We start from the raw sequence: 24,399 nt of genomic DNA, 5'->3' as shown, positions 1-24,399 counted from the left end.
TGTGCATACACACACACACACTATATATATATATAATCAGGTATATACTCAGACTCATAGAAACAGCAACAGGCTGTTAGAAAGAGTCTTGAGGACACAAAGAAAGAGACCACCACTCCCACTAAAGCATCTTAACAATGAAACTTCTGATCTGAAGGGTGGATGTTCACAGCAAGGGCTGAACAACCTCCACCTTTTATCCCTTACTCAAGGAGAAACTGGGTTGTCCTCATTAGCTGAGGTCCAACTTCACAGTGCATTCCCAGATTAGAGTCCATTATTACAGGGAACTCACAGAAAAAAAAGAGCTATACAATCTTGTCAACTCACACACATCATCAGCAGCTAATAAAAATGAATACATATTATGCAATCATTTGCCGGCTTGTTCCCAGCTCAACTTCCATCTTATAGAATTCAGGACAGTTGGTCTAAAGAATGGTGACACTCAAAGTGGTCTTTCCACATCAAATAATTAAGACAATTCCTCGGGTCATGGAAAAGTAAACATTCTCCACATTGAGACTCTCTTCTTAGGAGATTCTATGTTGTCAACTAAAACTTGTCATCACATTATTATCATAAAATATGTTGAAATAAAATATTTTGTAGCTTTAGACAATAGCTTTTATGACTTTCTCTCTAGTAACAGAACATGTACTCTGAGCCTAGGGATATTTAGCCACATGTAAGAGGACAGGAATTATAAGACTATACCAGGGTGTAGTGTCAGTGTGGAACTGGCTACTGTACAACAGAGCACAATAATACACAGCCTCATCCTCAGGCTGTGCCCCTGTGATGGTGAGGGCAGCCTTGTCCCCAAGCACAGAGCCTGTGAAATGGGCAGGAACACCTGGGCCTCTGTAGTTGGTGCCACCTATCAGACCAGTGTGTACCTGGTAAGATTTTTCTTGGACCCAGTTGGCATAGTTACTTGTAGTAACAGCCCCAGTACTTGAGCCACAGGTGAGTTTGACTGTCCCTCCAGGAGATGTGGTGAGTGAAGATTCCTGAGTCACAACAGTCTGTGAAATGGCTCCTGCAAACAGGTGAGAAAACCAATGGTCAGTAGCAATCAGAGACAAGATGTGCACCATTGCATACCCACCCTGGCCCTGAAAGACTCTCTGACCTGTGCAGTGAGCCAGAAGTATGATCCAAACAGAAGTCCAGGCTATGACTCTCAGTTCAGGTCTGTTCTTTTCAAGATTGCTCAGCACAAGACTGTGTCAGAGTGCCTACTATATATAACTCCTAACAAGGGGGACAGTTTTGTATTAATGCAAATGGGATCCTCTTTCATGACAATTTTATACTGTCAGATGAAGGTTGTTGAGCTGACACAAGTTATTGATCAAATAAAGGTCAAGATCATTGCATTACTGTTCAGCTGCCTTTGCTTTTCCAGAGACAAAAGTGTCTTCTGTCTAGTGTCCTAGAGGGACATCAGCAGTGCAAGCCATGCTCCACCAAGTCTTACCCTACTAACAGTGAGAATCACTGGAAGATGCAGGACAGTGTAAAGGAGGGAATAAGGAGAAAGAGGCAAAGTAATTTGAAGAGCTCAGTTAGCAAAGTAAGGATGGGAACATGACTTGAACTTCAATAGTTTCTTCATCACACTTTTCACCTCATGCGAGATGATTGTGTATAGTATAATGAGTCTAAATCTGCAATATCAACTCACCATGATGCCTCATTACACAAGCACGTGTAAGAATTTGTGAATGGAATTACAAGAGTGGAAGGGGGCAGGACTTTAATTGAAATCGATCTCTGAGCAACACTGGAGGTAGGAAGTATTTCAAAAGCAGTCAGTTTCACAGTTAGCATCACTTTCTCATATGGCTTATCATTCTGCTCAAGTGTGCTAATTCATTAACACATGGAAATATTAATGCAAGGCAGAATTATTCATGGTTCAGAAAACTCAAATGTGTGTAAAGTAACAAAGAAACTGTAACTTATCTACATAAAGATGCCCTGCACAGAAACTAGGAAGGATCAAGTGCATGTTCTCACCAACATATAACTATGTTTTTAATCATCTTATCAGGTATTTGAAGACTGTTATTTCAGAATTTATGTGCCTGTTTCTGATAAGATGGGATGCAGTTTCAAGCAGCAAAGCAGATAACTAGATCCATGATTCATGAGATGAATATACAGGCAAAAATATAGGGTAAAAAAGAGAATCTAAATTTTCATTTGTTAATGATAAATATATATATATATATACATATGCATGTATATACTATATGTGTTAGTATATTAAAAAACAAGTGTTTATATAAATTATGTGTGTATACACACATGCCAAACTTTGTACCTAACATAGGCATATATTTTATAAAAATTCCACTTCAATAAACTTGTTTTAAATATATTACAATGATGTAATTCTTAAAATGATATTAATAACAAGTTTATATTAGAAACTCTTCACAATATCAACGTGTAGAAGGCTACAAATAGATCCATATCTGTCACAGTGCACAAAAATTAAGTCCAAGTGGATCAAAGACCTCAACATAAATCCAGCTACTCTGAACCTGCTAGAAGAGAAAGTAGGAAGTAGTCTTGAATGCATTGGCATAGGAGATCACTTCCTAAATACAACACCAGTAGGGCAGACACTGAGACAAACAATCAATCAATGGGACCTCTTGTAACTGAGAAGCTTTTGTAGAGCAAAGGATACAGTCAACAAGGCAAAGCGACAGTCTACAGAATGGGAAAAGATCTTCACCAACCCCACATGTGACAGAGGACTGATATCCAGAATATATAAGGAACTCAAGAAATTAGACATCAAAAGGACCAACAGTCCAATTGAGAAATGGGCTTTAGAACTAAACAGAGAATTCTCAACAGAGGAATCCCAAATGGCTGAAAGACATTTAAGGAATTGCTCAACATCCCTAATTATCATGGAAATGGAAATCAAAATGACTCTGAGATATCATCTTACACCTGTCAGAAGGGCTAAGATCAAAAACACTGAAAAGAGCTTATGCTGCAGAGGATGTGGAGCTAGGGGAACTCTCCTCCACTGCTGGTGGGAATGCAAGCTTGTACAACCACTTTGGAAATCAATATGGCGCTTTCTTAGAAAATTGGGAATCAATTTCCCCCAAGATCCAGCTATACCACTCCTGGGCATATACCCAAAAAATGCTCAATCATACCACAAGAGCACTTGCTCAGTTATGTTCATATCAGCATTGTTTGTAATAGCCAAAACCTGGAAACAACCTAGATGCCCTTCAACTGAAGAATGGATAAATAAATTGTGGCACATATACACAATGGAATACTACTCAGCAGAGAAAAACAATGACATCATACGGTTTGCAGGCAAATGGATCGATCTAGAAAAAATCATCCTGAGTGAGGTAACCCAGACTCAGAAAGACAAATATGGTATGTACTCACTCATAGGAAGATGCTAGATGTGGAACAAGGATGACTGGACTGCTACTCACATCACCAGTGAGGCTACCTGGAAAACGGGACGCCAAAAAAAGACACGGAGAAATGGATGAGATCTACATGAACAGCCTGGTCATGAGTGGGAACAATGAAGGGCGACGGTCGAGGGAAAGAGAATGGGAGATCCTAGCTGGATCAAGAAAAGAGAGGGAGAACAAGGAATAGGAGACCATGGTAAATGAAGACCACATGAGAAGGGGAGGAAGCAGAGAGCTAGGGAGGCCCATGGAGATCCACAAAGATACCCCCGCAAAAGACTGCTGGCAATGGCTGAGACACAGCTGTGACTGATCTACTCTGGTGATGGGATGGCCAGACACCCTGATAGTTGTGCCAGAAACCCCATCCAAGGACTGAGGAATCTGGATGCAGACATCCACGGCTGGGCCCCTGGTGGAGCACTGGGAGTCTAATTAGTGAGAAAGAAGAGGGTTTATATGAGCAAGAATTGTTGAAGTCAAGGTTGGATAAAGCACAGGGACAAATAACCAAATGAATGGAAGCACAGGATCTATGAACCAAAGGCTGAGGGGCCCCCAACTGGATCAGGCCCCCTGAATGGGTGAGACAGTCATTTGGCTTGATCTGTTTGGGAGGCAGCTGGGTGGTGGTGCTGGGTCCTGGCCTCGTTGCATGAGTTGGCTGTTTGAATCCTGGGACTTATGCAGGGACGCTTGGCTCGGTCTGGGAGTGGGGGGACTGGACCTGCCTGGACTGAGTCTGCCAGGTCGATCCTGGTCCTTGCGGGAGACCTTGATCTGGAGGAGGTGGGAATAGGGGGGGTGGGCTGGGGGGAGGGGGGGCAAGAGGGGGAGAACAGGGGAATCTGTGGCTATTATGTTGAACTGAATGGTGTTGTAAAATAAAAAAAAGAAATACATTAAGTTAATAAAATGTTTGAATGTGTACTTTAAAAAAAAAGAAATACATTAAGTTAATAAAATGTTTGAATGTGTACTTTAAAAAAAAAGAAACTCTTCATAAATATTATTGTTTGAATTTGGCCGGTGGCGGCCCACACCTTTAACCCAGCACTGGGGAAGCAGAGGCAGGAGGATCACTGTGAGTTCGAGGCCAGCCTGGTGTATAGAGCAAGTTCCAGGACAGGTTCCAAACCTACACAGAGAAACCCTGTCTCCAAAAAAATTATTGTTTGAAATATGGTTACCAAGACAGAATAATGATGCAAATCTTTTTTTTGCTATTCAATCTAAAATTTTATTCTTTTTTTTTTTTGCCTTTTTTGAAGCATAAATATTTATTTGTAAAAAGGAGTGTATGTAGTGTTGAAAATCAACAACTTCTTGTTAAATTCATATTTGCACTTCACTTTTTTATTTTTATATATTTATTTATTTATTAAATTTAATTATACATATCAGCCATGGATTCCCTTGTTCTCCCCACTCCCGCTCACCCTCTCCCCCCCCACACCTCCCCATTCCCATCTCCTCTAGGGCAAAGACTCCCCTGAGGATTGAGTTCAACCTGGTAGATTCAGTCCAAGCAGGTCCAGTCCCCTCCTCCAAGGATGAGCCAAGTTTTCCCGTATATGCCCCAGATTCCAAACAGCCAGTTCATGCACTGAGGACAGGACTCGGTCCCACTGTCTGGAGGCCTCCCAAGCAGATCAGCTTAATCAGCTGACTTATTTATCCAGAGGGCCTGATCCAGTTGGGGGCTCTTCAGCTATTGTTTCATAGTTCATGTGTTTCCTTTCGTTTGGCTATTTGTCCCTGTGCTTTTTCCAACCTTGGTCTCAACAATTCTCGCTCATACAAACCCTCCTCTTTCTCACCAATTGAACTCATGGAGCTCCATCTGGGGCCTGGCCGTGGAGCTCTGCTTCCAGATGCCTCAGTCGTTGAATGGGGTTTCTAACACGACAATTAGGGTGTTTGGCCATCCCATCACCAGAGTAGGTCAGTTCCAGTTGTCTCTCAACCATTGCCAGTAGTCTATTGTGGGGGTATATTTGTGGATTTCTGTGGACCTCTCTAGCATTTTGCTTCTTCCTATTCTCATGTGGTCTTCATTTATCATTGTCTTTTATTCCTTGTTCTCCCTCTCTGTTCTTGATCCAGCTGAGATCTCCCGCTCCCCTAAGCTCTCTGTCCCTTGACACTTGCCCTTCCTTATTCCCAGTCACATCCAGGTTGTTCATGTAGATCTCATTCATTTCTCTGTCATTGGATGATCCCTGTGTCATTCTTGGGGTTCTGTTTTCTAAGTAGCCTCCCTGAAGTTGTGAGTAGCAGCCTAGTCATCTTTGTTTTAAATCTAGTATCCTTCTATGAGTGAGTACATACCATGTTTGTCTTTCTGAGTCTGGGTTACCTCATTCAGGATAATTTTTCTAGATCCATCCATTTGCATGCAAACCTCATGATGTCATTGTTTTTTTCTGCTAAGTAGTATTCCATTGTGTATATATGTACCATATTTTATTCATCCATTTTTCCTTTAAAGGGCATCTAGGTTGTTTCCAGGTTCTGGCTATTACAAACAATGCTGATATAAACATAGGTGAGCAAGTGCCCTTGTGGTATGATTGAGCATTCCTTGGGTATATGCCCAGGAGTGGTATAGCTGTATCTTGGGGGAGACTGATTCCCAGTTTTCTAAGAAAGCACCATATTGATTTTCAAAGTGGTTGTACAAGCTTGCATTCCCACCAGCAGTGGAGGAGAGTTCCCCTAGCTCCACATCCTCTGCAGCATAAGCTCTTTTCAGTGTTTTTGATCTTAGCCCTTCTGACAGGTGTAAGATGATATCTCAGAGTCATTTTGATTTCCATTTCCATGATAATTAGGGATGTTGAGCAATTCCTTAAATGTCTTTCAGCCATTTGGGATTCCTCTGTTGAGAATTCTCTGTTTAGTTCTAAAGCCCATTTCTCAATTGGACTGTTGGTCCTTTTGATGTCTAATTTCTTGAGTTCCTTATATATTCTGGATATTAGTACTCAGATGTGGGGTTGGTGAAGATCTTTTCCCATTTTGTAGGTTGTCGATTTGCCTTGTTGACCATATCCTTTGTTCTACAAAAGCTTCTCAGTTTCAAGAGGTCCCATCGATTGATGTTTCTCCCAGTGTCTGTGCTACTGGTGTTATATTTAGGAAGTGATCTCCTATGCCAATGCATTCAAGACTACTTCCTACTTTCTCTTCTAGCAGGTTCAGAGTAGCTGGATTTATGTTGAGATCTGGATCTATTTGCAGCCTTCTACATGTTGATATCCAGTTATGCCAGCACCATTTGTTGAAGATGCTTTCTTTTTTCCATCGTACACTCTTGGCTTCTTTGTCAAAAATTATATGTTCAAAGGTGTGCAGATTATTTTCAGGGTTTTCAATTCGATTCCATTGGTCCACATGTCAGTTTTTATGCTAGTGCCAAGCTGTTTTTATTACTGTAGCTCTATAGTAGAGCTTGAGGTCAGAGATCATGATGCCTCCAGAGTTTTTTTTTATTGTACAGAATTCTTTTGGCTATCCTGGGTTTTTTGTTTTCCATATGAAGTTGAGTATTATTCTTTCCAGGTCTGTGAAGAATTGTGTTGGTATTTTGATGGGGATTGCATTGAATCTGTAGATTGCTTTTGGTAAGATTGCCATTTTTACTAAGTTAATCCTGCCTATCCATGAGCATGGGAGATCTTTCTATTTTCTGACATCTTCAATTTCTTTTTTCAGGGACTTAAAATTCTTGTCATATAGGTCCTTCATTGCTTGGTTATTGTTATCCCAAGGTATTTTATATCATTTGTGGCTATTATAAAGGGTGATGTATCTCTGATTTCCTTCTCAGTCTCTTTGTCAATTGTATATAGGAGGGCTACTGATTTTTTTTAGTTGATCTTGTATCCTGCTATGTTGCTGAAGGTGCTTATAAGCTGTATCAGTTCCTTGGTTGAATCTTTAGGGTCACTCAAGTATACTATTCTGTCATCTGCAAACAGGGAAAGCCTCAACTCTTCCTTTCCAATTTGTTTCCCCTTAATCTCCTTATGCTGTCTTATTGCTCTGGCTAGAATTTCAAGTACTATATTGAATAAGTATGGGGAGAGCAGACAGCCTTGCCTCATTCCTCATTTTAGTGGAATCACTTTGATCTTCTCTCCATTTAATATGATGTTGGCTGTTGGCTTACTGTACATTGCCTTTATTATGTTTAGGTATGTTCCCTGTATTCCTGATCACTCCAAAACCTTCGTCATGAAGGGGTGTTGGATTTTGTCAAATGCCTTTTCTGCATTTAGTGAGATGATCCTATGGTTTTTTTTCTTTGAGTTTGTTTATATGGTATATTACATTGACAGACTTTCATATGTTCAACCACCCTTGCATTCCTGGGATGAAGCCTACTTGATCATGGTGGATAATTGTTCTGATATGTTCTTGGAGTCTGTTTGTCAGTATTTTATTAAGTATTTTTGCATCAATGTTCATGAGAGAGATCAGTCTGTAGTTCTCTTTCTTTGTTGTATCCTTGTTTGGTTTAGAAATCAGGGTAATTGTAGCCTCATAGATGGAGTTTGGTAATGTTTCTTCTTTTTCTATTGTGTAGAACAATTTGAATAGTATTGGAATTAACTCTTTTTTGAAAATCTTGTAGAATTCTGCGCTGAACCCATCTGGTCCTGGGTTCTTTTCGTTGGGAGAATTTTAATGACTGATTCTATTACCTTAGGGGTTATTGGACTATTTAAATAGTGTATCTGGTCTTAATATAACTCAGCTATGTGGTACCTATCCAGAAAATTATGCATTTGTTTTAGATTTTCCAGTTTTGTGGAGTAAAGGTTTTTGAAGTATGACCTGATGATTCTCTGGATTTCCTCCTTGTCTGTTGTTATATCCCCCTTTTCACTTCTGATTTTGTTGATTTGGATTCTCTCTGTGTGTCTTTTGTTTAGTTTGGATAAGGGCTTGTCTATCTTGTTGATTTTCTCAAAGAACCAACTCTTTGTTTCATTAATTTTTTGTATTGTTCTCTTAGTTTCTATGTTATTAATTTCACCTCTCACTTTGATAATTTTCTGGCATCTATTCTTCCTGGGAGACTTTGCTTCTTCTTGTTCTAGAGCTTTAAGGTGTGCTGTTAAGTCACTAGTGTGAGATTTCTCCAATTTCTTTATGTGGGCATTTAGTGCTATGAATTTCCCTCTTAGCACTGTTTTCATAGTGTCCCATAAGTTTGGGTATGTGGTGTCTTCATTTTCATTGATCTCTAGGAAGTCTTTAATTTCTTTCTTTATTTCTTCCTTAACCCATTGATGATTCAGTTGAGCATTATTCAGTTTCCATGAGATTGTAGGTTTTCTGTAGTTTTTGCTGTTGTTGCAATCTAACTTTAAACCATGGTGTTCTGATAGAACACAGGAGGTTATTCCAATTGTTTGGTATGTGTTGAGATTTGCTTTGTGTCCAAGTTTGTGGTCGATCTTAGAGAAAGTTCCATGGGGTGCTGAGAAAAAGGTATATTCTTTTTTGTTAGGATGGAATGTTCTGTAGATATCTATTAGGTCCATTTGCGTCACAAAATCAGTTAAGTCCTTTATTTCTCTGTTAAGTTTTGATTTGGGAGATCTGTCCAGTGGTAAAAGTGGGGTGTTGAGATCTCCCACTATTAATGTGTGGGTTTTATATGTAGTTTAAGCTTTAGTAATGTTTCTTTTACATATGTGGGTGTCCTTGTGTTTGGGGCATAAATGTTCAGAATTGAAACTTTATCTTGGTGGATCTTTCCTGTGATGAGTATGTAATGCCCTTCTTGATCTTTTTTGATTGATTTTAGTTTGAAGTCTATTTTGTTGGATATCAGAATGGCTACACCCTCTTGTTTCTTAAGACCATTTGATTGGAAATTCTTTTCCCAGCCTTTTATTCTTAGTTAGTGTCTGTCTTTGAATTTGAGATGTGTTTCTTCTATGCAGTAAAAAGATGGGTCCTGCTTTCGTATCCATTCTGTAAGCCTATGTCTTTTTATAGGTGAATTAAGTCTGTTGATATTAATGGATATTAATGACCACTGAATGTTCATCCCTGTTATTTTTGGTGGTAGCGTGTGTGTACTTCTCTTCTTTGGGATTTACTGCTGTGGCATTATCTATTGCCTGTGTTTTCGAGGGTGTACCTGACTTCCTTCCATTGGAATTTTCCTTCTAGTGCTTTCTGTAGAGCTAGGTTTGTGGATAAGTATTGTTTGAATCTGGCTTTGTCTTGTTCACTCCATCTATGATGATTGAAAGTTTTGCTGGGTATATTAGTCTGGGCTGACATCCATAGTCTCTTAGTGTCTACATTACATCTGTCCAGGTCCTTCTGGCTTTCAAAGTCTCCATTGAGAAATTGGGTGTTATTCTGATGGGTTTGCCTTTATAGGTCACTTGGCCTTTTTTCTTTGCTGCTCTTAATATTCGTTCTTTATTCTGCATGTTTCATTGTTTAATTATTATGTGGTGAAGGTACTTTTTGGGGGGTCTAGTCTGTTTGGTGTTCTTTAGGCTTCTTGTATCTTCATAGGCATTTCCTTCTTTAAGTTGGGAAAGTTTTCTTCTATGATCTTGTTGAATGTATTTTCTGTGCCTTTGAGTTGGTATTCTCTTTCCTCTATCCCTCTTATTTGTAGGTTTGGTCTTTTCATGGTGTCTCAAATTTCTTGGACATTTTGGTCCATGACTTTGTTTGCTTTAGTGTTTTCTTTGACTGATGAAACTATTTCTTCTACTGTATCTTCAATGCCAGAGATCCTCTCTCCCATCTCTTGCATTCTGTTGGTTATACTTGCATCTGAATTTCCCGATCTTTTACTCAGATTTTCTATTTCCAGCATTCCCTCTGTTTGTGTCTTCATTTTTTCTATTTCCCTTTTCAGGTGTTGGACTGTTTCCTTTATTTGTTTCAATGCTTTTTCATGATTTTCTTTCAGTCCTTTATTGTTTTCTGCCAGTACTTTATTGTTTTCTTCTAATTTGTTTGCCCTTTCCTCTAGTTGTTTATAGTGTTCTTCCCATTTTTTTTGTCTTTTCTTCTACACAAGCCTCTTACCTTCTTCATGATGTTCTTCATAAGGCTATTTTCTTCTGCTTCTTCCAATTTTTGATGTTCAGGTCTGGATTTTGGAGGCGGGCTAGGTTCTGGTGATGCTGTATTGCTCTTCATTTTGTTGGATGTACTCCTGCCTTGATGTCTGCCCAACTCCTTCTGGTTCATTCTTGGTCTTATCAGCACAGTTGGTTCAGACAGAGCTAACAGATTCAGGAAGTCTCTCTCTCTTGTCCAGATGGGAGCTTTCTTGTACAAAGGGGAACTCTGGGGCAGGATGGAAGCTCTTATCTAGACGGGAAGTCTGGGACAGGATGGGAGCTTTTGTCCAGACAGGAAGTCCTGGGTAGGATGGGTGCTCTTGTCCAGAAGAAAAGTCCAGGTTATGATGGGAGCTCTTGTCCAGAAGGGAAGTCCAGGGCAGGATGGGAGCCCTCTCTGGTCCAGAAGGGAAGTCCAGGGCAGGATGGGAGCTGGGGGCCTGTCTCTAAGTCCCAGGAAATGGCTGGGGTCTCGGGCAGATGGGCGTGGGGGCAGGGTATGGAGATTGCAGGGGCTGCTGGGGGGCTTGGAGAAGGGGATCCTTTCCGGTGGATCTAGAAGGGGACCTGCCCAGTGGCCAGAACCTGGGGTGAAGTTGGGCAGGTCTTCCCCGGAGTGGCTGGTGCCCAGGGATGGGGTCCGGGCTAGGCCCGGATACTCACCTCTGGTCCAAAAGGGAAGTCGGGGGCAGGATGGGAGCTGGGGACCTGTCTCTAAGTCTCAGGAAGTGGCTGGGGTCTCGGGCAGATGGGTGTGGGGGCAGGGCGTGGAGGTTGCAGGGGCTGCCGGAGGCTTGGAGAAGGGGATCCTTCCCAGTGGGGCTAGAAGGGGACCTGCCCAGTGGCCAGAACCTGGGGTCAAGTTGGGCAGGTCTTCCCCGGAGTGGCTGGTGCTCAGGGATGGGGTCCGGGCTGGGCCCAGATACTCACCTCTGGTCCAGAAGCAGCTGTAGTGTTTTCTTTGACTGATGGATCTATTTCCTCTACCGTATCTTCAACGCCAGAGATCTTCTCTTCCATCTCTTGCATTCTGTTGGTTATACTTGCATCTGAATTCCCATTTGTTTACTCAGATTTTCTATTTCCAGCATTCCCTCTGTTTGTGTCTTCTTCATTTTTTTATTTCCCTTGTCAGGTCTTGTACTGTTTCCTTCATCTGTTTCATTGCTTTTTTATGATTTTCTTTCAGGGCTTTATTATTTTCTTCTGCTTTATTTGTCCTTTCCTCTAGTTTTTTATAGTGTTCTTCCCATTTTTTCTTTGCCTTTTCCTCAATTTTATTTGATTCCTTCTATATAAGCTTTTACTCCCTTCCTGATGTTATTCATAAGGCTGGTTTCTTCTGCTTCTTCCATTTTTTGATGTTCAGGTCTACTGTTGGAGGAGGCTTAGGTTCTCGTGATGGTGAATTGCTCTTCATTTTGTTGTATGTACTTCTGCCTTGATGTCTGCCCATCTTCTTATGGATTCATTCTTGGTCTTATGAGCACACTTGGGCCAGATAGAGCTGACAGATTCAGGAAGCCTCTCTCTCTTGTCCAGAGGCTATCTCCAGGGTAGGATGGGTGCTTTTGTCCAGATGGGAGGTCTGGAGCAGGATGGGACCTGGGGGCCAGTCTCTAAGTCTCAGGAAGTTGCTGAGGTCTTGTTCAGATGGGCATGGGGGCAGAGCATGGAGATTGCAGGGTCTGCTGGGGATCTTGGAAAAGGGGAGCCTTTCTGGTGGGGGTGGAGAGGATCCTGCCCACTGGACAGAACCTGGGGCCAAGTTGGACAGGTCTTCCCCAGAATGGCTGGTGCCCAGGAATAGGATCTAGGCTGATCCCAGGCACTCCTCTTTTCTAGATGGTAGGTCCAGGGCAGGATGAGAGCTGGGGGCTGGTCTCTAAGTCTCAAGAAGGGGCTGGGGTCTTGGGCAGATGGGTGTGGGGCCAGGGCATGGAGATGGGGGTCTTGGAGAAGGGGAGCCTTTCTGGTGGTGGTGGAGAGGATCCTGCCCACTGGCCAGAACCTGGGGCCAAGTTGGGCAGGTCTTCCCCGGAATGCGCACTTCACCTTTTTAAACAAACATTTATAATCATTATTTTTTCTACTTTTGATAATTGTTTATTCTTTAACAATTTCATACATTTGTACAGTGTATCTTGATTATATTTATCCCAAACTTCCCCTTCCACTCCCCTATCCAATACTATTTACTGAAAGATTGTTTGCCTCGTTTTGGGCTCCACACAATATATAAATTATTTCTAAGACAGTATCAATATTTGGAATCAGGATGTGCATCCCAAGGCTGGCAAGAAGTGACTGTCCAACAGGGTAACAGATTAAGGTGCTCTACCCATGAACCAGAGCTAACATTCTCACAGATCAATGAAAATCAGATGTGGAGTAGAAATTCAGAGTTAAATCTAGAAGGAAAATGGCTACTGGGTGTATCAACAGGAGATGACTGGGTGTGGAGAAACATGGGGATAGTAGAGCTTCCAGAACTCAGTGATTTGAGAGTCAGATTTGTCTTGATGTGGACACAGATAGGTGCCAACCCCATCCAACATCCAGCATTCACAAGATAGGAAAGTAGTACCTCTAACCACCCACTGATAAAGGAATAATTCTATTACCAGGTGTCTGAGTGGATCCAGTAGTTTCTGTGAAAGGGGCTACACCTGGGAGGCGAGGAGGTGGGGAGGGTAGTGACTGCTTGCTGAGGTCTCAGGGAGGGGCCTGGCTTGTGACAGAACATTCAGAGCAAAACATGCACACAGATGTGGTAGTGGTGACAGAGTTAGAGACAGTGCTGAGCTTGACAACAAAGGAAAGTGGACATCTCATGTAACCTTGGGGCTGGAAGGAATACAGTGAGTCCTCTGCTTGGTGACTCATCATGTCTGGCTTCTGCTGGTCATGTTAACAATGCTGGCCATAGTAGATACTCATGTTAATGACTTCAGACAAAATGACATGTGTCCCCAGACTGTCTCCCCATACCTTCTTGGGACTCTCTAGTGTATATTTTGTTATAGAACAATCATTTTATTACTTTTTTCTTGGTCATGGACATTTTCATAAGTTAATACCACCTAGGAAGTATGCCAGTGAAGGACACTCAAAAGATATAGGGCACATGAATGTTGTGGTGATTTATTAAGGCAACTCCACAGAGTTCAAAAGGAGGTTTATTTGGGGGTAATTTATAGCCAGTAAAGGAGTTGGATTACAGGATCTGTGAGAGGTGGAGTGCAGTACAGAAGTGTTCTCTGGATAATTCTGCTTGGTCTACCATCCAGCATCCAGGATCACCAGGAACCAAGAGAGCCAGCACATCTGGACCAGGGATCATCAGGGCTCTCATCTTGGACCCGCCCCAGGGGAAGGTCATAGGCAGGCATGGCAGTTGCCAGAAGCCTCACTAGGGGTAGTAATTCCAGGTCAGAGCTGGAACAGCTACCCACTACATATGAACCCATGTTTTCCCCTCTCTTTTAATTAACTGAAACATTTTAATGAATATGTGTTCCATTAAGATGAGTTTGAGAATAGTGATAACTTCATCCACAGGCTGCACTGTAGTAGTGACCAAGTACCCTTATAATATCTGAGAAATCTTTGGACACAAACAAGTCACTGTTGTCCAAATGCCCCAAGATAAATTTAGGTCAGTGTGGTCCTGCAGGAGATTTCAGTTGGGTCTTTGATTCTCCAGGAAGCAGAGAAGCAGAGCTCCCACACTACAGCCACTGCTCTGGCTGCAGGAGAGTATGGCAGATGCTCCAGAGGATATACTGTGAGGGCAGCTGAGTCAGCACAGCTTAGCAGAGGGACCCTGCAAATAGTATGAGAATGCATGTGGCAGAGACCAGAGTAGACGCTCCCATGGATTGCTGGACAAGATGGACAAGGCTGAGTGGGAATTGAGACCTGCTGATGCACATTCCTACCTGTGACCTGAGGGAAGAGCAGGAGGAAGGACAGAGTCCCCTCATGAGGGACACAACTCCTGAGCCTAACCATGGGCAGCCCTGCCTCAGGTCTCATTGTATCCTTTCCTCCTGCCAGACATAGAATCTTTCCTGCCAAAGTGTTTACAACCATGATGGCCTCTGCTCCTGTCTCAGCCTTGGTGCTGATGCTCAGCTCACATACATTTGGGAGGATGGAGAGTTATTTATTCACTGGGGACCCCACAGGAGGAGGTGCCTGCTGAGCAAGGTGAAGATCTGCTTCTGGCTTAAGAAGATACAGCTACTGATTCCTAATCAGCAAGCAAAAGGCATACACTCTATGCCAAGGTTTTTTGAGTAAATGGTTCTTAGTTTACTGTAAACAAACTGTCCCATAGTGCCTCCTGCAGGTAACAAGGCTGTAGTTAGATTTTTCTGCCTTGCCCACAGCCAGGACAAATCTCTATCATCTTCCAGTCCCATAGCCACTCAGACCCAACCAAGTAAACACAGAGACTTATATTGCTTACAAACTGTATGGCCATGGCAGGCTTCTTGCTAACTGTTCTTATATCTTTAATTAATCCATTTCCATAAATCTATACCTTGCCATGTGGCTCCTGACTTACCAGCGTCTTCACATGCTTCTTGTCATGGCGGCAGCTGGCAGTGTCTCCCTCTGTCTTCCTGTTCCCTCCTTTCTTCTCTCTGTTAGTCCCACCTATGCTTCCTGCCTGGCCACTGGCCAATCAGTGTTTTATTTATGGACAAATCAGAGTAATTTGACATACAGACCATCCCACAGCACAAGGCCCACAATGTCTATGTTCATTTTGCAGCTCACCTGATCTCTTAATCTATTGAAATATCCATAGAATAATTTCTAAGTTCCGTGATTTTGACATGCTGTCTTTTATCTCTAGCTTCTCAGCACAACACTGCTATTCCCTATGAGCTCTTTCTGCTGTGGATTATGTAAACATGAGCTGTTAACAGCTTTCCACCACCTGGTCCTCAGCTCTCAGAGAAGTTAGTCTGTAGGGGCCTATCCAGGGAGGCCCTGTGCTCTGTGCTGTAGGTTTGCCCCTGGGAGGAAGCAGCTGCTGTAACACTGTAATGGGCTAATGAGCAACTGTACAGGGTCCAGTGAATTTGAAAACTTGAGTTCTGAGACTTCTGAAAAAAGTCATAGTACCCTCTGGTTACTTCTTTATTCTCAGAGTTGGGGGGTTTCATTCATTGAACCACTGTTTATTTATTTTATCAGGCAGCTGTACATTTATTTCCCAAGCTGACTTGTAATCATCACCTTCCCTTTTTTAAATCTTTTGGTTTATAGGTATTTTTCTCATTTTAAGAAATTATTCATCTGTGCAGTGGTGGTGCATGCCTTTAATTCCAGCACTTGGGAGGCAGAGGCAGGCAGATCTCTGTGAGTTCCAGGATAGGTGCAAAAGCTACACAGAGAAACCCTGCCTTGAAAAAGAAAGAGAAAGAAAAGCAAAAGAAAGAAAAGAAAAGAAATTATTCCTAAATTTTTAGATTGGGAATTTTATCTACCCTTAAAGAACCCCAACTCAGTGGAACAATTCAAGAGTGGTTCTTTCACCAAAGACGGTTTCAGCACATAGTCAAGGATATTCATCACATTCTCATCTAGTGACTAATAAGTGGAATCAATTATAACTTGCAGTCAAGAAAATGATGGCAGGTGCTCCCTGTACTCATACATTTCCTCAGCTAAGTCTATTCCAGTGATGTGTGTGTGTGTGTGTGTGTGTGTGTGTGTGTGAGAGAGAGAGAGAGAGAGAGAGAGAGAGAGAGAGAGAGAGAGAGAGAGAGAGATTCTGTGTCTACTGTGATGGGGATTATATTTCTAATATTTTAAAATTACTGTATGTTTGTCATTGACGTATAGAAAGGTTATTTGATTTTGTGTTTATTTTTAATCATTCCACTTTGCTGAAATTTTCAACTCTAAAAGGTTCAGTGGAGTTTCAGGGTCCCTTATATAAAGAATCATCATCTGCAATGATGATGGGGTACCTTTATTTCTTTTCCCATTCTAGCCCTCGCATTACCTTTGCTTCTCTTTAACTGAGACCTTAAGCACTAAACTGAATAGAAGTGGGGGTGTGGATACCCTTGTCTTTTTTGTTATTAGTGGAAATGCCTTATTCCCCGCCCCCATTTAACATGATCTTGACTTAATATGGTTTGTTTTGTTTGTGTTATGTTGAGGTAAATCCTTAGCATGTCTACAATTTTTTGACATTTGTAATATTGGTCCTGACTTAATATATAATAGGTCCGAGAATAAGCCACATGAGCTAATTACTTAAACATGGGGAGGCCATAAGTACATTAGAATAAAACAATCCCTTCCAATCAATTGTTTCCATGATGCTATGAAGTTAGTGCACAGCCAGACCCATCACAGAATGAGAGAAAAACTTTGCCTGATATACATGTCAGAAGAATAGTGTCTAGAATATTTGAAAAGAGAAAATTAAACACCAAGAAGACAAACAAGCCAATAAAAAATGGGCTATTAGATGAATAGAAAGTTCTTAAAAGAAGAAATACAAATTGTTGGTAAATACTTTATTAAAAAATGTTCAACATACTTAGCCATCAGAGAGATACATATTAAAACAAACTTAAGATTTCATTTCACTCTAGTTAGAATGTCAATCACCTGGAATATAAATAACAGCAAATGCTGCTATGGAGGTGGTCTATATGCTTTTATTGGGAGTGCAAGGACATACAGGTACTGTAGAGATCAGTCCTTGAAGGTACAAAAAAAAAAAAAACCAACTACCATGTATCCTGGCTATACCATCCCTGGATATACTCAAAGGACTTTATGTCTTATTACAAAGATACTTGCTCATCCATGCTCATTGTCACCTAATTGCAATGGGTAGAACACAAAATTAACTTAGCTGGGAACAAGGACAGAGTGGGAGAGCAGGGAGGAAGATACCATGATAGATGAGGACATCATGGGAATAGGAAGAGGCAGGGTGGTGGGGAGTTTCTCAGGAATCCACAAGGATGACCCCACCTTTGTCTGCTGGCAGTGATCCAGAGGGTGCCTGGACTGGTCTACCATGGTGATCGATCTAGCATATAACCTAGCTGTCATCATAGAACCTTTTTCCAGTGACTGATGGAGGCAGATGCACAGATCCATGGCCAGGCACCAGGCTGAGCTCTAGGAATCCAATTGATGAGAGAGAGGAGGGGTTCTGCAGGTGAGGGACAAGGAGATCATGATGGGAGGATGTGCAGAGATGACCAGCCACAGTAGTGGAAGCCCATGAACTGTGGACTGGTGGCTGTGGAGCTCCCATGGGACTGGACTAGGCCCTCTGGATATGTAAGATAGTTGTTTGGCTTGAACTGGTTGGGGGGGCTCCCAGGCAAGGGGATAGGAATCTGTCCCTGGTGCATGGGCAGGCTTCTGAGAATCTGGTGCCTGTGGTGTGATGCCTTGCACAGCCTTGGTGCACTAGAAAGGGGCTTGGACCTGCCTAGGCTCAGTGTGCTGGGTTCTGCTGACTCCCCATGGGAGATCTTGATTTGGGGAATTTTGGGATGAGGGGTGACTTGGGAGAGAGGGCTGGAGGGTGGGAGGAGGGAGGAGGGGGTATCTATGGGTGATATGTGAAGTGAGTACAAAATTTCTTAATAAAGAAAAATGAAAAAAAGAAAAAGAAATAGAAGCCCTGAAGCATTGGAATAAATCTCCAGGACCCTGAGCTTCACACTAAAGTTATAAGAATATAGGTCAAGTTCATATAGAACTGATGGGGTATGGTCCCTAAATCCACATTGGGAGTGACAAGATGACCAAGAGATTCTGCACTAAGTTAGCTTGAGTTCATTGTTCTCCACTTCTCAATTGTGGATGTGATGTGACAATTGCCTCAAACTCCTGCCTTTGTGACTTTCCCACTTAGACTGTAACCTTGAACTGTGCACCAAAATAAACCTGAGGATGCTTTAAAAAAATATTAACTTAGTTGTCTGGTAACTGACACTTAGTTAATGAAAAGGCCATACATGTAATGATGAAATGTTACTCAGTTATAAGAAAAAACTTAAATCATGACATGACCTTTGCAAGCAAATGCATGGAATTGGAAAAAAAAAAGTTACGTTGAGTAGGGTCATTTGGGCTAGAAAGGATAAATGCCATGTATTTTCTTTCATAGGTGGATGCTAGCTTCAAAGCCTATTTTTTATATGTTTAACCTGGAGTATATATGTCTGGTGGGTTACCTGAGACAGTCACCGATATCAATCAAAAAACAAAACAAAGAAAACAAAAAGATAGCTCATGCTAGTGGAAGTGTGGACTAAGGAGAAATGAACACTTATCCATTGCTCAATGGAGTACAAAATACCACAAATACTTTGTTCCTTGTACAGTCACTAAGGAAAGCAGTGTGGTAGTTCCTTGAGATGCTGCTAATAGATTTACCTCAAGATACAGCAATGATACTCTTAAGCATATATCCAAATGATGCTTAATGCTACTACAGACATATTTGCTCAACCATCTTTTTATTGCTGTTCTATTCATAATAGTCAGAAATTAGAAACAAATTACATATTCATGGATAGATGAATGCATAAGGAAAATGTCGTACATTTAGACAATTGGAAATTACTCATCTAAAAAACAATAAAACACCCCCCCAAATCATAAAATAGATATAACCTGAAAAATCATCCTGATTGAGGTAATCTAGACTCCAAATCATAAATATGCTATGTGTCAGGTATATGTAAATGTTAACATGTAGGTCTTTGATGAGATGGCTACACATCCCTTATTTAACCACAGAGGTTAGATAAGGGACTGGGTGAAGGGAAGGATCTCCTTTAGAAGGGGAAATACAATAGATAGTTATGGATGGATTGCATGGGGGAACACATGGAGGATCAAATGTATATAGGGAATGAAGAGGTGGGCAACAGAGGGAATAAATGGATTAATATCTAAAAGGAAAGGTCATCTGAAGGGTCACATGGCAACAATACAGTAGAAAGTTATCTAAAATACACAAACACACACACATGCACACATGTCAGATATAAGTGTGTGTGTGTGTGTGTGTGTGTGTGTGTGTGTGTGTGTGTGTACATGAATATCCAAATAACGGGGGAGACAAAGCCCTAACTAGATATCTCTACCCACCATATGAAACATTCAGTGCCTGGAATTGGTTACATCTATTCAAGTTGTTGACCAGAAAGGTCCCATTGGGACCCCCAGTAAGCCTAGGCTATTGCCAAGGTATTGATAGCTCTCCACAAACTAATGTTAAGGCCTATTGCTGAAAACAACATCTACAAAACTCATTGAACATGGAGAATTAGAGCTTGTGTCTACCTAGAGCCTTCACTCCTTCTGACTGCTATTTCTGGTACTTGAAGGTACTCTGCACACTAGCAGAGGAGAAAGGTCAACACCAACCCAAAAGATCTGCAAACACTTAGATCTACAATGGTGAACTGTCTAAAACCTAGACTGGTTCAATTGTGGCAAAAATCTGTGGGGGTAAGCAATCATGGTCTGATTAAAATTAAGGCACAATCCATGAGATGGAACCCATCCCAGATACTGCCTGGGTGGCCAAGAAGCTGAGTCAGGATAGGCCATGGGATTCAGGGAAAAACCAAAGCTGAAAGCAATAAAATTTCTCCTTTATCCATTCTGCTATACATACAGACCTCTGTCTTTCTCAAACATCATCAAAGACACTTACTCCTACAGAAGAGGGGAACAAGTACAAGGACCCACAACTGGACAATGTGAAGAGTGTCTGAGAAATTGGAACACCCAGTACAAAGTGGGAGGTCTCCAAGAAACCTCTCCCCTCAGGACTCAGAGGAGGAAGAAAGGGTGTAAGAGCCTATGGGGATGGAGGTCACCAAGAAAACACAATAGGACTGATGCACATATGAACTCATAGTGACTGTGGCAGCATGCAGAGGGCCTGCACATGTTTAAGGCAGTTGTTACCCAATGATAAGAAGGAAAGCAGACACAGTGACCATTCCTAATCCAGAAGTTATGAGTTTTTTAATACTGTTCACAAAGGAAAAAATAGTTTTCTCGAACGTATTATCACTGGGTATACAGACCATAATTAAGACCAGCCCCCTGCAAAGCAGTAGATGGGAAACAGAAAATGAAGTGATATTTTTGGAGGTTGTATTGTCTCACAATGCTTTATTTAAAGTTTTTTTTTATTTTTCGCCTTGCAGATCATTTGCCTATGTTTCTGACTTTTTTTAATGAATTTTCTCTGTGTGTCTCAGTGTCTGTGTTTCTTGTGCTTTTTATTTGGATTTTTCCCCAAGCCCAAGGGTGGAGGATATTGGGTCAAACCAGTTGCCAAGGCATGTGCATAAGGTACTTCCTTATGAGCCAACCTGGAGTCTGACTGAGGGCCTAGCAACAGGCACTGTTAGGGTTCCTTTTCATTGTCAGAGTTCCTGATTGTGCCCAGCCAATGAGGGATGATCACACAATGCCATCAGATTGAAACACAGCTTGGGTGCTGGGAGGAGGGTATATAAGGCCTTTTCTGTTATTCAATAAGTGAGTTTGCTATTTGCCTTCAACTGACTCCCTGTGTCTGTATTGTTGATCCTCACCTTCTCATCCTATCGCCCTAGGGAACCTTTAGTGTCCAGTAACATCGGAAGCCATTAGGATCCAGAAACATCTGTTTGTTTATTTGTTTGTTTTGTCCTGTTATATTTTATTTTTATCTTATTTTATTTTATTACATTTATTCATATTGTGATGAGAGAAAAAAAGAAAGAGCATGGATTTGTGTGGATGGGGAAAACTTAAGAGGAGGTGGGGGAGGAAGAAATTAAATCAGAATATACTGTATGAAAAAAGTATATTTTCAATTTTAGAAAATAAAAAAATAAAAAGAAATTCCCTCAACTCAATCATGTGCCTGTAGATTTAACTTAACTCTCAAGATTACCCATCTATAGCAAATTCTCATTATCCTAATTAGAGTGGCATGCCTGTCTGTACTGTGAACCACACTTTACTTCATGCATATGACTATTTCATACATTGACTTAAGAGTGATTGTTTGTATTTTCCTTGTTTTCAACGTCTATCACATAGTATCCTTTCAAGAAATACTGATTGATGTATTTATTTTTTTAAGACAACACAGAGAGAAGGTCCCTGTAGTTTCTATGTTTGATCACTTGGTCCTCAGTTGGTGGAATATTTGGAGAGGATTGGGGGTGATGCCTTATTGGATGAGGTGTGTCACTGTTAGGCAGGTTTGTGGGTTCAAAAGCAAAGCATTCCAAACTCTTCTTTATCCCATTTTAACCAACCAATGCACAACAAATCCTGAAGGCAGCATGCACTGTAAAACCCGAATGATCATCATAGGTTTATGTAGGCCAGTGGTTATCAACCTTCCTAATGCTATGACCCTTTAATACAGTTCCTCAGGTTATGGTGAGCCCTAAGCATAAAATTATTTTCATTGATATTTCATGACTGTAATTTTGAATTTTTTTTTAAATTATAATGTAACTACCTGTGTTTTCTGATGATCCTAGGTGGACAACAAGGGGGTTGTGACCCACTGAAGTAGACCTAGCCTTCCAACATTGGTCTCTTCAAAACCTATTAAGCTATAACTGTCACTCATCATCTTCAGGCTCACGAGAATTAAAACTATTCTAATAACTTAAGTTCAAGAAAGACTTGAACTAAATTTGTGAGGGCTATCCTTCAGGGAGGCAGCTTCCAGATCAATGCCACTTTGTTGAACACAGGGTAACAAATAGCATCTCACTCTGATGATCTAGCAGGCAAGAAATGCAATGGCATTAGCTCCTATTGTTTTGAAGGTCTCTTGGAACACATTCAAAAACAGCTCAAGGCAACGTTTTTCATACTTGCCACTGTGTGGTTTTAGTTAATCTATAGGTCCAGAGGTGCCTTATCTCACTATGTGGAGTAACCTCAATAAAACAACATAAATATCTCTATGTATTTTAAAGTAAGAATATAAAACAATGTGTATTGCTGTAGATTCTCAAACATTCTTACTGTTATTTTTCCCCCTAGCCCTCTCTTATGCAATATTCTCCCTCTTCCTTTTCTCTCACTATATAATACATTCCTCTCCTTCCCTATGTCTATAGAGTAGACCCGTCATTTTGCAGGACAAGGCCCCCTACTTTTATTTTTCCATTTATAGCACCCATGTCTTGCTATTTCCCTCTCTAAAACTACATCTCCTCCCACAACACCCCGTTTCTACTTTCCTGGCTTCTATCATTACTCAAGGTTAAACATTCAAACCAAGAAGACTGGGATCTAGGATCTACAAGTAAGAAGAATCATAAGGCATTTGTCTATCTGGACTTGGATGACATCACTAAGTATAATTGTATCCAGTTCCACTGATTTGTTTGCAGACTTCATTTTTCTTTACAGCCAAAAAGAGTTCTATACTTTTATACCACATTTTCATGATCAGCTAACCAGTTGAGTGATAGCTAGGCTGCTTCCATTTATTAATTATTGTGAATTGAATGGTAATGTTCAAGTATATCTGTGGTGAGACATCAAGTCTTCTCAGAAAATAACAAGGGGTGATATAGCTCAATCATATAACATATCTAATTTGACCTTTTTGAGAAATTTCCACACTGATTCCCGAGTGGCTCCACAACTTTACAACCTTGTGAAAACTGGATGACTAGTTCTTCCCCTTCATCTTCACCAGCATTTGTTGTCAACTATGGTGTGCATCTGATGATTTTCTTTGGTAGTTTGACACTTTGTTCTCTATTATTTGGTAAAAACATGGAATACATTTTCTGAGTGGACTTCTTCATTACCTTTTACATTAATAGTGTGTAAATATTATAAGGTAACAAAAATAACAGAACTGACATTTTCTATCACAAGCTACAGTTTATGCCTACTTCCCCATCTGCCTGTATCACTGTGATACACATTACTTTCCCAGATGGCACAGTAATAGTCAGCTTCATCATCTGCTTGTAGCTCAGAGATGTGCAAATATGCAGCATTTTGGGAGTTATCTTTAGATCCAGAGACTCTATCATTGACTCCAAGCCCCAGCTTCTTGTCTGAGTCTGAGTAGTAGCGCAGGACAAACTGAGGTGAGCTCCCCTGCATCTGCTTGTGCCAGAAAATGTATTTACCAGCAACACTGATGCCACTCCTCAGGGTGCAGGTGAGTCTGGCTGTTGATCCAGGAACCTCAGAGATGGAGGGTGGTTGAGTCACCATAGACTGAGAAAAGGAACCTGCAAAAGAGGACACCACAGTGAACAGCAGAGCTGAGGTGCAAATTCTTGGGGATCTGAACCAGAATGGACTCACTGAGTTTAGGAGTCCTCCCCACTACTCTTAGGCCTGTTCCTACCTGTAGAGAAAGATAGAATCATGAAGACGAGAGGAGTCCAAGCCATGGTAGACACAGCACAGCTTCTTCTTCGACCAGGGTCTTCTGTCTCGGCTGTCTCAGTATCTCATCTCCAGGGACCTCACAGTAGAAGAGGGGCTAGTCATGCAAATGAGTTCTCATTAACACCTCATAGTGGTTGATTCGCAGTATGAATTCTTGAAACTGGCAATCCAGGTGAAGTAATTTACTTTTTCCCATGGAATATAAAACAGGTAGTAACACAGACATGCCCATGTGCAAAGAACTCTTTCAGATCCACACTAGGACAGTTGCTGATTCCTCACAAAACATGGAAGACTCAGTCATTGGTTCCCATGTCCATTAGGGTTACAACCTGTGGGTACCTGTCCTCCAGAAA

General features: G+C 41.3%; 1 protein-coding gene across 1 annotated transcript; it reads right to left on the bottom strand.

Moving 5' to 3' along the window:
* Positions 1–668: 668 nt before the first annotated feature.
* On the bottom strand, positions 669–24,088 carry LOC121821809 (immunoglobulin omega chain-like). Its single transcript, XM_076549331.1, has 3 exons — positions 24,000–24,088; positions 23,533–23,880; positions 669–1,042 (listed from the first exon to the last, which is right to left on the bottom strand). The coding sequence occupies exons 1-3, from the start codon at positions 24,043–24,045 to the stop codon at positions 669–671; spliced, it is 768 nt and encodes a 255-aa protein (XP_076405446.1). The 5' UTR covers positions 24,046–24,088.
* Between the last annotated feature and the right edge of the window lie 311 nt (positions 24,089–24,399).

This window comes from Peromyscus maniculatus, chromosome 12, assembly GCF_049852395.1.
Source record: "Peromyscus maniculatus bairdii isolate BWxNUB_F1_BW_parent chromosome 12, HU_Pman_BW_mat_3.1, whole genome shotgun sequence".
Taxonomy (NCBI): domain Eukaryota; kingdom Metazoa; phylum Chordata; class Mammalia; order Rodentia; family Cricetidae; genus Peromyscus; species Peromyscus maniculatus.
This window is presented reverse-complemented; position numbering and strand designations above follow the sequence as displayed.